The 13237-nt window shown below is 38.8% G+C and overlaps 1 protein-coding gene across 4 annotated transcripts in view; it reads right to left on the bottom strand.

The window, feature by feature from the left end:
* Positions 1 to 13237, bottom strand: part of ALDH18A1 (aldehyde dehydrogenase 18 family member A1) — a 63072-nt gene that overhangs the window by 10608 nt on the left and 39227 nt on the right. For all 4 annotated transcript variants that reach the window (XM_072626188.1, XM_072626184.1, XM_072626189.1 and 1 more), the window contains 2 exons: positions 3783 to 4003; positions 342 to 479 (listed from right to left, as the gene is read on the bottom strand). In XM_072626188.1, coding sequence (XP_072482289.1) covers positions 342 to 479; positions 3783 to 4003 — 359 coding nt within the window. The remainder of the gene's footprint in view (positions 1 to 341; positions 480 to 3782; positions 4004 to 13237) is intronic.

The following is a 13237-nucleotide window of genomic DNA, read 5'->3' on the forward strand; positions in this document are numbered from 1 at the left end:
GGAACAAATGAGATAAAGTTTGTACTGAGCTTTGAAAAACCTTTTTTTAAAGTGCTATTAAATGCTAGTTAAAAAAATTTTTTTAGCATAGCATGTGCTATTTTTAAGTTATTTTTTATATACATACCCCATCTACTTAATTAGATTATTAACCCCTTGAAGGAAAGGAAAATGCCTAAACCTTCTGCTATATCCTTGGTATCTAACAAAACTGATTTGAAGAAAAAAAAGCCCAGCTCCATGCATACTTAACCATCACGCCCATCCCACCCTCCCCATTCATCTCTAATACATCCAAAATTTTCTTCCTGTTGTTCCTTAATTCATGCCTGCAAACCTACCAGCTGCACTGTGTCCCTGACCCCATGGAGTGAGAGCGCCTCCTGAGTTAGTTGGTGCAGAATTCGGTTGCTGTGAGCTGCCTCTTTTCCTCCTTTCAGAAGCAAGCCGTTGCCACTTGCAATAGCCAAGGCAGCCACCTAAAGACCAAAGGAGAGACAGATGGGACAAAAAGTAGAAGCTCAATATTATCCAAGTAAAATGAAACAAGAATTCCCAAAGCTCTTCCTTTGTGTAAACAGTAACCATCCTAGCACCACACCCAGGACAGCTGAGAGGACAAACACCAGAGGTCACATCCTAAGGTAAAGGACTGGCCTGTAGCTTTACCAGGGTGAGTGGTGAAAAACCACCTGAATACATGTTTTTGTGAATCTTAGATAATTTGCCAGAGTTTAATTTGAACACATAGAGAAAAGAAGAGGGAACCTGCCAGTCCCTGGATAGCTAGAGTACCATTTCTTAGGTGAAGGACACTCCATCTCGCACTCATGGAAACAGAAAGATTCTGCAGGCTAGACTTAAATTTTAGCCATTCTGCTTAATGTCTTAATGACACTGGCCATAATGATGTTCAAGAGGAAGTGGTGTATTGCAAGGCTTTATCAACACCTCAAGACAAAGAAATCACTTGTTGTGGTAGCTCAGCGTAAGGACGAGGACTTTGCCAAAAACTCTGTAGATGGCTTAGAGAGAATTCCTATGACTTCTATAAAAAACTGGTTATCCAAGAAAATAGCTTGGACATAAAGAGACTCAGGACCGGAGACCCACAGAGAGGACTTCAACGAGCAGAGGACACAAGATCCTTTCCAGGATGAGGTAGAAGAGTGGATTTCACTGCAAGACTTTAAAGAGATCAAGAGGTATAGGATAGATCCATGAATGAACTATGCCATCTCCAAGTGCAAAGAATGTGAAGGACAAAAAAAAAAAAAAAGAAAATATACATATTGACCACAATGTAAACAGAAAGAACCAGACACAAAACAAAAAAAATGAATGTTACAAAATTACATAGAACAGGCAGGGCTCCAAAGAAGACATTAAAGAGACTAACAAACCACAACCTTATTCTGTTACTTTGCAATCGGGGGAGGTCCATGAGAGTGGCACACAGCTTATATTTTCAGACTTTTTCAACATACTGATCAGTTTTGGTGATTTTTCTTTCTTTCTTTTAAAAATATTTTTCATTATATGGTATGGCTCTCTGGGAGGGGGCAGGAAGAGGGAAATTTTGGTGATGTTAAAAAATAATTCAATAAAAACTTATTAAAAACAAACAAAACAAAACAAAACCAGGAGTGCAGGAAACTCAAAATATCTGAGGAAGTGGTAAGAGAAAACAGAGCTGTCCTTAATGAATAGGAATTCTCAGACCAAGATGAACTACATCTTAGGGTACTAAAAGGACTAAGACACTGCTGCTGAACCACTGCAGGTGACCTTTTAAAGACCTTGGAGAAGAGAAAAGCTGCCAAAGGACTAGAAGAGGAAATATGGCCCAATTTTAGAAAAGGGAAGTGAGTTAAATCCGTTTAGTGGGTCTGACTTCTACTCCTGGCAATGTTTTAGCGTACAATATTAAAGGAATGATTTGGGAGCAGATAAAAAAGGAAATAATTGCTAAAAGAGAACACAGCTTCATCAAAACTGATTATGCCTCATTTCATTTTCTGACAGAATAACCAGACTGGTAAATCAAGGCAGCAATAACAGCAGAAGATTTAGCATTTACAAAATCATTCAATGAAAGCTCTTATGCTATCTCTGTAACATGGAGAGATCTGGGCTAGATGGTAATAAAATCAGATGGATTTAGAACCAGCTAAATGATAATTTCTAAAGAATAGTCATTAATAGGTCAATGTCAATTTGGAGGGCTGCTCTTTAGTGGAATGACTCAGGGATTTGTGCTTGGTCCTGTGGCATCAACATTTTTATCAGTCACTTGGGTAAATCTATAGAAGTCTTGGTTGCCAAGTTAGCACATTTATGTAAAACTGGGAGGCACAACTAATGTGCCAAACAGCTGAAGATCCAAAACAAACTTGGCAAACTAGAAAAATGGACGATAATCTAATAAAATCAAAGGTAAAGTCATGCGCTTGGATACAAAAATTCAACTTCACAAGTACAGAGCAGGAAGGTGTAGCTACACAAACAAAAACCATGGAGAAGATATAAGAATTTTAATGAGAAATGGCAAAAAAAACTAAAGTTATCCTATACCTCACTGAGAGGAAGGGTGATCCGAACAAAGGAAATGGAGGCTCCCTACAACTCTACTTTTACTAGACCACATCTAGAGAACTAGGTTCATTCTGGGCACCACATTTTAAGAAGGACATAAAATGGCAGAAAATCTTGGCTAATTAAAGGTACTAGAAATAGAATCTGGACAAGAAACATTTAGGGGCAGAGAGTGGTAAAGACATGACACTAATCTTCACCACCTGAAGGGCAGGACCTCGCCCTTGAGGACAATGGGTGTAAGTTGCGGGGGCAGAGTTGGAATGATGTCAGGCAAAACTTCTTAACCATTCAAAGTGTCCTAAAGTAGCTCAAGTAGTCTAGGATGGCAATGGACTCCTCCTCACTGGAACTCCTCAGCAATAACTAACTGGATGGTCACTTATCAAGAACACTCTTGAGAGGATTTTAGTGAGATACTATTGTAGACTAGATGATCTCTGATATCCCTCTCATCTCAGGAATTCTAGGAAATAATATTAGGAATGTCAGTTATAGGACTCTGTGGGATGTTAGAGTATTGTGGTTGTCCTTTAATCTCATAGCAATTACGCTTCTGTCTGCTATCCTGTGGCTGAAATACTTACACAAGAGTTGCTATCAGTCTGCTCGGCTGTGCAGTAAAGAGACTTTCCCTGGAGGGCTTAAGCTCGGAGAAGGAGAGCATTCATTTAAGATTATTTAGCCCTTCCTGGAGTTAATGTCTCTACTATTTGGATTACATGAACACTACTGGCAACCAGTACAATTCTGAAATCTACTTGAGTAGGCCCATATTCCATTTTTTCAATCCATTTACTGAAGCTCTTTTAAACATAAATTCTATGTCTAGTCAGGCATTTTGTGTTACTTTAAAAAGGTCCCTCTGTCAAGATGGGCAACACCTATCAGGGGCACTGAAATACTAATGATTGAATGGGTCAGAAAAGTTAAGTACTCGACGTATAACAATGTTTTGTATTTTACTGTGCGACCCTCAGGTGACCACTTGCATTCTACCTCCCCATCAATTAGTACATATGATAGGAACCAAGTCAAAATTAGAGAAACATAATAGGAATACTGATAAAAGTGACAAAGGAAGATCTGAGAATGAAATCCTGAAAAGCCTCTTCTGAGGAAATCAGTGTCAAATACCGAAAATGCTTGGGTCAAACCCCAGCAAACAGGGTGTTACTGCTACGTACCTGGGGAAGACAATCAGGGCGGGATTCAAAAATCACCAAAAGGACTCCAATTGGAACAGTAATTTGCTCTAGTTCCAAATCTTTTGCAATTCTTGTCCTGCGCAAGACACGCCCAACACTATCCTGGGAGGAAGCAGCAATCTGACGTAATCCAATGGCCAAACTATTCAATTTAGAAGTAGACAAGCTTAACCGTTTCAGCAGGGGGGATGCTAGTCGCCCTGGAATAAGAGAAGAGTTAAGTGTGGAGGGTTGATAACAAACTGCCAAACTTCTAGGTACAGTATTTCCAATCACAAACTAAAATTTACTAACAGTTAATTACAGAATGTGAAAATTTACGGCTCTACGATTTAATTAAAGTTTTGCTTCTAAGTCAATTTTGTTTCCCTATGTGATTTAGTATTGCCAAGGCAGGGAGTGGGTGGGAAACATTCAGCAAAACACAGTCTTTCAATCCCTTTTGCCTTTTCTAGTTTTGCGTTTTTGCTATCATAGACAAATACACTAGAAGGACTCAATGCACTTATCAGCCTCACTCAATATTCCATTCAACCATGAGATATGTCAGTGACTGGGTGTGTATGCCTCCTTCATTGCTGAAGAAGCATGCCATCAAAGAAATGATGACATGACTTGCACTTGACTTTGTTTTGAGTGAAGGAGGGCTGTGCAGGTCACCAGCCTCACTTCTCTTCCAGAGCCTTCTGAATCCAGTCACCAGATATACATCAGGATGACTGGAGATGATTCAGGATGAGGCAATTGAGGTTAAGTGACTTGCCCAAGATCACACAGCTAGTGAGTGTCAAGTGTGTAAGGTGAGATTTGAACTCAGGTCCTATCCACTGCACCACCTAGCTGCCCCTCAGTGACTGGGTATAGACTCTGGGAACCTCCTTGAATCTTTCCACTTAATCTGGCCTTTCACACTCAAATCTGTTAGCCTTAACCCAGCCTGCCCCTCCATAGTCTGTTACCACTGGATTGCCTTACCTGCTTCCCACCCAAGCCCTCCACAGTCAGACACCTCCCAATTGCCTCCAGCTGTTTTCCACCCTTGATTATATCACTAATAACCCCAGTCTCATCAAGATCCTCCTTGGACCCTCCTCCCAGACTACTGGACCACCTCTAGATCTTTCCCATAATCTTTCTATATATAAGTTCCATCTCGCCTCCATCTGTGACTCTGTCTAGCTGAGATTCTATCTGGCCTGCTTGTCAATGCAAGCAACACAAATGGTGAGGCTTCCTAAGAGTCAACCCAATATGGTGAATCTTTAATAAACTTTGTTTTACTTTGGCTGAAAGAAGATGTGGGTTGAATTCATTCGGTAGGATCCAGTGTATCAGTATTTTGGGGTTCTGAGCACCCCACACCTCATCATTATAGCTCCCTGACCTCAACATAAGGACCCCATTTTCCCCTTGCTTCTCATCAACCATCAGATAAAAACAACAAAAACATCAAAATCCCAGCCATTCTGTGACAATTTTTGATGAATTAATTTAGTTATGTTAGCAATACAACCCAGAATTCACACTCATTTAATTTTTTCAGTAATTTAGTATTTCTAGAATGTGAAAGGCTTAAAAACATACTTCAATATAAGAAATAAAAATTAAGTTGTTACTAAGGGAAGAATTGTATTGTATTGAGGTATTATAAAATTTAGTTCAGATGGAATTTCTGACCTCTGGGAGCTTTCAGACTCATGGGACAATAAGACATAGAAGCAGATACTACAATACATAGCCAGTGTGCTAAAGAGGACAAAAATAAAACACTAGAGGATGTCATGGGGCATAGGTATTAGCACACACTGACTATCAAAGAAACCTTCCTGGATGAAGTGGCTTGACCTCATCACTGACTTAGCCTTTTAGGGTCAAGTAGGAATCAGAGTTGGGAAGAAAGAGGACAACACCCTAGACATGGGAAAAGGCACAGAAAGAACATGGCATATTCAAAGAATCACAAAAAGCCCAGTGTCAGAAAGAGCCACAGAGGTCATCTAGATCAATCTATACATGAATAAGGTTCCCCTGGACAAGGCACCTTCTTTTTGAAGACTTCCAGTGGGGCTAGGGGAAGACGCACCATGCCTCCCAAGGCATCTCATCCCATGTTTGCCTAGTCCTTGAGGGTCATAAAAATTTTCCTGACATTAAGCTTCAATCAGCCTCTTTGTAAAGTCCACCCACTGCTCCTAGTTCTGACCTCCAGTGGTGAATGATCAGGAGACAGAGGGTGGTCCTGCTAGAGCACAGAATAAACAGCAGGGGGTGGGGGGAGGAGGAAGTTGTAAAATAAGACAAAGCTGGAAAAGAAAGGAGCAGGAAATCAGATTAAGGAAGAAACCATTCCTCAGACTCCTGCCTCAGTAACAAGAAAGAAACATCCCTATATAAAATATTGCTGATTTGGGTATAATTTGAAGATCAGGGTAGAAGGAACCCTGCATTGTTCTGAAAACATGCAAGTGGAAAGGTTGCATGAAGCTCTGGGCTTGGCCATTTACTACTATATGATCCTGTCAATTAAATGCCTACATCTGAGGCTCCTCATCTGTCAAATGAGGGGTGGCACTAGATGGTCTAAGATCCTTGCCAGCTACAAATCAATGATCCCATGAAAATAAAAAATCTGTTTATAAAAGCAAAAATAGAAATAATTTAGTAATTCTTCTTTGAGAAACAATCTTTAATGCAAAAAATCACAATAAAAATGTTACCATTGTAATGGGAGGTTAAGAGAGTAGACTTTACTGAAAGCTTTACTCTCTATTATTTTCATATTAAATCCTATTCACTGTCTTATTCTCGATCATTACTACTATAGGTAAATATGCTTATTGAAGTAAATGATACCGGTCAACACATATATAGAACAGAAACCCAGGCCTCCTGGTTATTCCATAGCCAGTGCTGTCTTCACTGGACAAGGTGAAAAAACCTGAATAAGACACAGCATACACAAACATGGCGATAATAATCACCCTACTTTAGCACTCAACCAGGTCTGCGGCTGGATGGAAAGGTTCATAAAGTGCATTCTCTGCACCTCTTCTCAGTGTAGGTTGTGTTGCAGCACCCCCTGCTGGCTACAGAAAACCCCATCAAGACAAAGTCTTTGTGAGACGAGCCAACTGCCCAGAATCTCTGCTTCACAGAAGAAACCCACAAGTTTAAGAAAGTTTAAGATTATGTTTTCTACTCAATTCTATGGCTTATCCTATACTTTTCTTAGGAGATATTTTAAAATTTTAATTTTTATGTGCTTTCCAAACATTTCACAAAATGAATTCTGATTAAAATCTAAGAAAACTAAAGGCAGGCAAGTGAAGAATAAGAACAGTAGCTGGCATCTCAACCATATTTTCAAATCCAAAAACACTAACAAAACAATGACTACACTTCACTTAAATAGTCATTAATAACCTTGTTCTGCTGAATCTCTAACTTTTAGTCCGGGTTCTGCCTGATGCATCTCCTGCTTGAACCAGAAAGGTTTAATTATTCTAAATTGCCATGATGAAACATGAAACAGAGAAGGAAATCCAAAGCTGACCCAAGTGCAGTGTGGAGCAGCTCCCCTGTCTGGGCTCTAAGCCACTTTCCTGAGGAAGCCTTCTGCTGCTCCCCCAAGGAGAGGGAACATCCCCTTCCAGAGTCTATGACTCCAGATTTAGCCCTGTCCTGTCTCCTGCAGGAAGTACAACAGGATTCAATATCCAGGATACATACTAGGGATCTTCTTCGAAATTAAAGTTTGCTCTGAGTTGGTCCTGTTCCACTCCCTTTAGAATCTGGCAAGCCTCTCCTCTAGTCCTACTCCTTAGGGTGTCTGTCCTTTCTCACTATCTTCCCCTGCCATTCACTTCAGTCAGAAGTCTGTCTCCTTGTCAGTCAGTCAACATGCATTGCTTGCTATGTGCCAGGCACTGTGCCAAGCAATGGAGATACAAGAAAAAAGCGAAACCAATCTTTGCCCTCCAGGAGTTTACATTCTAATGGGAGGAAACAAGTACATAAGAAAGACCACACAAGATGCGTACAGATCAGATGGAAGACAGACTCAAAGGGGAAAGCCCAGCTGCTGAGAGGAACAGGAGAGGTCTCCTGGGGTGAGGAAGCCAGGAATTCCCAGAGGTAGGAGTGAGGAGGGAGAGCATTCCAGCCATGGCGCATGGCCACTGCAAAGGCATGGAGAAAGGAGATGGAGTTGTGTGTAAAGAATAGCCCTCGTGGCTGGACTGAAGAGTACGTGTAAGGAAGTGGTGTTAAAAGATAGGAAAGACAGGAAAGGACCACACTGTGCAGAGCTTCAAATGCTAAAGAAAGGAATTTCTATTTGATCTAGAGGTAATAAGTGGAAAAATAAAAAAGGAAATGGAAAGGGAAAGATATAGTCAACTGAATACAGAATTCCACAGAATAACAAGGAGAGAAAAGATTTTCTTAACAGAGCAACGCAAAAAAATAGAAAAAAAACAATAGAATAGGAAAGAAGAGATCTCTTTAGGAAAACTGGAGACATCAAAGGAATGTTTAATACAAAATGGACATGATAAAAGACAAATACGGTAGGGATTTTTAACAGAACCAGAAGAGATTAAAAAGAGGTGGCAAGAATACAAAAAAGAACTATTAAAAAAAAGAACATCACTGATAATCATAATGGTGTGGTTACTGATCTAGAGTCGGACATCCTGGAAAATGAAGTCAAGTGGGACTTAGGAAGCACTTCTAACACAAAGGCTCGTGGAGGTAATGGAATTTCAGCTGAACTATTTAAAATCTTAAAAGATGATGCTGTTAAAATGCTGCAACTCAATATGCTAGCAAAACTGGAAGACTCAACAGTGGCCAATGGATTGGAAATGATCCATTTACATCCCAATCCTAAAGAAGAGAAATGCCAAGGAATGTTCAAATTACCAAACAGTAGCACTCATTTCACATGTCAGCAGACTATACTTCAGATCCCGCACCCTAGGCTTCAAAGACATGTGAACTGAGGATTATCAAAAAACAGACTGGTTTTCAAAGAGGCGGAAGAACTTGAGACCAAATTGCCAACATTTGCTGGATTATGGAGAAACAAGAGAATTCCAGAAAAACATCTATTTCTGCTTCATTGACTATACTAAAACCTTTGACTGTGGATCATAACAAAATGTGGTTAAGTCCTCAAAGAGATGGGAATACCAGATCATCATACTTGTCTCCTGAGGAACCTGTCTGTAGGCCAAGAAGCAACAGTTAGAAATGAACATGAAACAACTGATGGTATAAGATTATACATCAGGTGAAATACCATCATGTGAAATGCAGAGCTGGATGAATCCAAAGCCATAATTAAGACTGCTGAGAGAAATATCAACAATCTGAGATATGCAGATAATACCACTCTGATAGCAGAAAGTGAAGGGGAATTAAGAAGTTTGTTGATGAGAGTGAAAAAGAAGAGTATAAAAGCTGACTTGAAGCTTAACATTGAAATGTAACTAGGATCTTGGCAACTGGTCCCATCACTTACTGGCAAAGAGAGAGAGAAAAAATGGAAGCAGTGTCAGATTTTATATTCTTGGGCTCCAAGATCACTGCAGATGGCAACTGCCGCCCTGAAATTAAAAGACACTTGCTCCTTGGAAGAAAAACTATGGCAAATCTAGTTGTTGTTCAGTTGTGCCTGATTCTCTTGACTTCATTTGGGTTTTCTTGGCAAAGATACTAGAATGGCTTGCCATTTCTTTCTCCAGCTCAACTTACAGATGAGGAAACAGAGAAAAACAGAGTTGAGTGACTTGCCCAGGGTCACATAACTAGTAAGTGTCTGAGCCTGGATTTGAACTCAGGTTTTCCTGACTGACCCAGAGCTCCATCGCCTGTGCCACTTAGCTGCCCTAATGGCAAATCTGAACAATATACTAAAAAGCAGAGGCACGATCTTTACAACAAAGATTTGTTATAGTCAAAATTATAGTTTTTCTAGCAGCACAATGTATGGCTGTGAAAACTGGACTATAAGGAAAGTTGAACATCACAGAACTGACACTTTCAAACTGTGCTGCTGGATAAGACTTTTGAGAGTTTGTTGGACAGCAAGGAGATCAAATTATTCAATACTTAAAGAAATTAACTCAATTCCAGATTGCTCTCCAAAATGGTTGGATCAATTCATAGATCCACCAACAACGAATTAGTAAACCAATTTTTTCACATCCCCTCCAACATTTGTCACTTTCCCCTTCAATCACTTTAGCCAATCTGAGAGCTGTAAAATGATACCTTTGACCCAACAATACCACTACTACATCTATTTATAAAGATGATTAGGGAGAAAGGAAAAGAACCTATATGTTCTAAAATATTTATAGCAGCTCTCTCTGTGGTGAGAAGAACCGAAAATTGCAGGTATGTCTATCAATTGGGGAATGGTTGAACAAATTGTGGTATATGATCACGATGGAATATTACTATATTATAAGAAATGATGAGAGAGAATTCTGGGAAGATGGTGGAGTAGGTCAGAAAATTCCAAGCTCTCAAGATTCTCCTCCACAAAAGAGTTAAAATAGCACCTTAGGGCAAACAAAGTATGGGTGGAGATAAAGAAGAACAGGGGTACAACCGGAATCTTCTTTGGACGATTTGAGAATGTCGAAAGAAAAATCTCAGAAAGAAAAATCCCAGGATGATGTTTGGTCCCTGTGAAGAGTAAATACCTCCAGTCTAGGGTCCCTTTTAACAACAAGCAGCAACTCACTTAAACAAATGGCAAGCCCTAGGGTTATTTGGTTTTAAGAGGCTGCCTCAGCTCCAGCCACAGGAACTTTCACCCCCGGGAGAGCGAGGGGAGATGGGTGTTTGAGTCAGGGAAGACTGAGGGAACCTCTGCTGATACTCAGTTGTGCTGCAAAGAGTAGCAGGGGCGAAAAGGATTCAGCACACACTGGGTGCGTACAGATGCAGTGGGGCTGAACACTCCTGGCTGTGGGGACTTATAAAAGGCTGGAGATTTGGCTTTGGTTCCAGGCAGGAGGGGGGAACTGAAGATCTGGGGCAAGAGGCACCATTTCCCACAGCCCAGGGCTAGAGGTGATTACAAAAATTAAGCTATTACTACAAAAAATGCACAGGCAAAGGAGAAAGGATTCAACCATAGAAAGCTATTATGGGAATAGAGATAACCAGGGTTCATCTTCAGAGGAGGATAGTGAAGTAAAGAAACCCCCAAAGAGTAATGTCAAATGGAAACTTGCCCAAAAAGAATTCTTAGGAGATCTTTAAAGAGTTTAAAAACCAGATGACAGAGATGAAGGAAAAACTAAAGAATAAAATAAGAATAATCCAAAAAAACCCAAGAAGGTTATGAAAGGAAAGTCAACCAATTAGAAAAGGAAACCCAGAATCTTAAGGAAGACAATGATACCTTGAAAATTAGAATTGGGCAAAGTAAAGTCAGTGAAATTATAAGAGATCAAGAAATAATTAACTAAAATGTGAATAATGAAAAAATAAAAGAGAAAATGAAACATAAGAAAAACAACAGATTTTGAGAATAGGTCAAGAAGAAAAACATAAAAACAATTGGACTAACAAAGTTATGATCAAAAAAAGAATCCTGATACAATAATACAAGAAATACTTAAAGAAAATTGTCTGGAAGCATTAGAACAAGGGGGAAAGTAGAAATAAAAAAAGTCCATTAATCACCACTTAAAAGAGATCCTATGAGGAAAATTCATAGGAATATGTAATAGTCAAATTCCAAAACTCTCAGCTCAAGGATAAAATATCAAAAGCATCAAGATTAAAACAATTTAAATATGGTGTTGCCACAATTACACTCTCACAAGACCTAGCAGCAGAGACACTGAAGGGCCGCTGGTCTTAGAACATAACACATCAAAGAGCAAATGAACTTGGGGCTCCAGACGAAAATATACCCCGCAAGGTTAAATATTATCCTGAATGAAAAAAAAATGTTCATTTGATAAAACTCTCAGACTTTCAAGACTTTGTTAAAAAAAAAAAAAATACTGAACTTAATAGAAGATTTGACATACAAGAACCAAGAGAAATATAAGGTACATACCAAAGACTGATTATAAGGGATTCATAAGGACAGACTGTTTACATTTTATATATATGTCTAAGATGTGTCTAAGCTGTCTTAGATTCTTATTAATGTCTAAGATTCTTATTAATAATTGGGTAGTTCATAAGTAAGATTGACAAAAACCTGAGCAGGATATAAATTTAAAAAGTAAAACCATTTAGGTTAGAAAGAGTAATTATTCCATGCAAATGAGATGGAAGAGGAAAAACTGATACAGAGTAGAATTAGAGGGGGAGGAGGGCTGGTAGTTCTGCTAATCTACTTTCATTGGTAATGGGTTTAAGAGAGAACATTATATGTACATTTTAAAGAGTACGAAAGTCTTCTAAATTCAGAAGAAATAAAATAGTAGGGGAATAGGGAGGGGAGAGAGGACAAGGGAGGGATCTTTAGAGGGGAGGGGAAGGGAAAAGGTAAAAGGGGGGAATGGAAGGGGGTTTAGATTTATAGGAATGGGAGAATGGGGGATCTTTGTAGGCAAGTAATAGGAGGGCAAGGTAGTGGGTAGAAGTAAAGTCAAGGAGGCAAGAAGGATAGGAAACAAGAGATACGCACAAACATAAAAACAAAGATCAGGAGTTGAATATGTTTGGGAAAGTATATGTCTGTATATGTGTATGTATGTATCTACAGCTATAGAGAAACATATCTAAACTTTACTATAGTCTCCTAGGGGACTGCAGGGGAGAGGGAAAAAGAACAAAGTAAAAAAGTGCATAGCAGAGAACAAAAGAACTCACACAGAAGCAAAGATGGACAATTTTCAACACAAGTATTATTTATTATCGCTTTCTTGAAATGGAAATTTATTGTTACATAATTTGAATTCTTTCTTATGATATGTTTTTCTTTTTAACTTTGTTAAAGTTCCAATATTTACGTTTATATGTTTTTGGTTCTTTCCCCTATTTTGTATTTGTGTTCTGGCATTTGAGTTTAAAATAAAATTTTAAAATACTAAAATTAAATAAAAATAAAATTTTTTTTTAAAATAAGCTCACTGATTTTAGAAAAATATGGATAGATCTGCATGAAATAATGAAGAGTGAAAAGGGCAAAACTAAGAGAAGATTGTGTACAGTAACAGCATTATTGTTTTAAGAACTCTGAGGGATTAAGTCATTTTGACTATTATAAATATCCAAATTAACTGCAAAGGACATAGGAAGGAAGAAGTCATTATCTGCATTCAGAGAAAGAACTGAAGTATATATGGAATGATTTTATACACATACACATACATCTGTCTAATGACAGCCATCCTGGGATGTGGAGGAGGAAAGAAAAAAAGTTTTTAAAAAGAAATTAACATGCTAACTTTATT

The sequence above is a fragment of the Notamacropus eugenii genome, chromosome 1 (genome assembly GCF_028372415.1).
Source record: "Notamacropus eugenii isolate mMacEug1 chromosome 1, mMacEug1.pri_v2, whole genome shotgun sequence".
Taxonomy (NCBI): Eukaryota; Metazoa; Chordata; class Mammalia; order Diprotodontia; family Macropodidae; genus Notamacropus; species Notamacropus eugenii.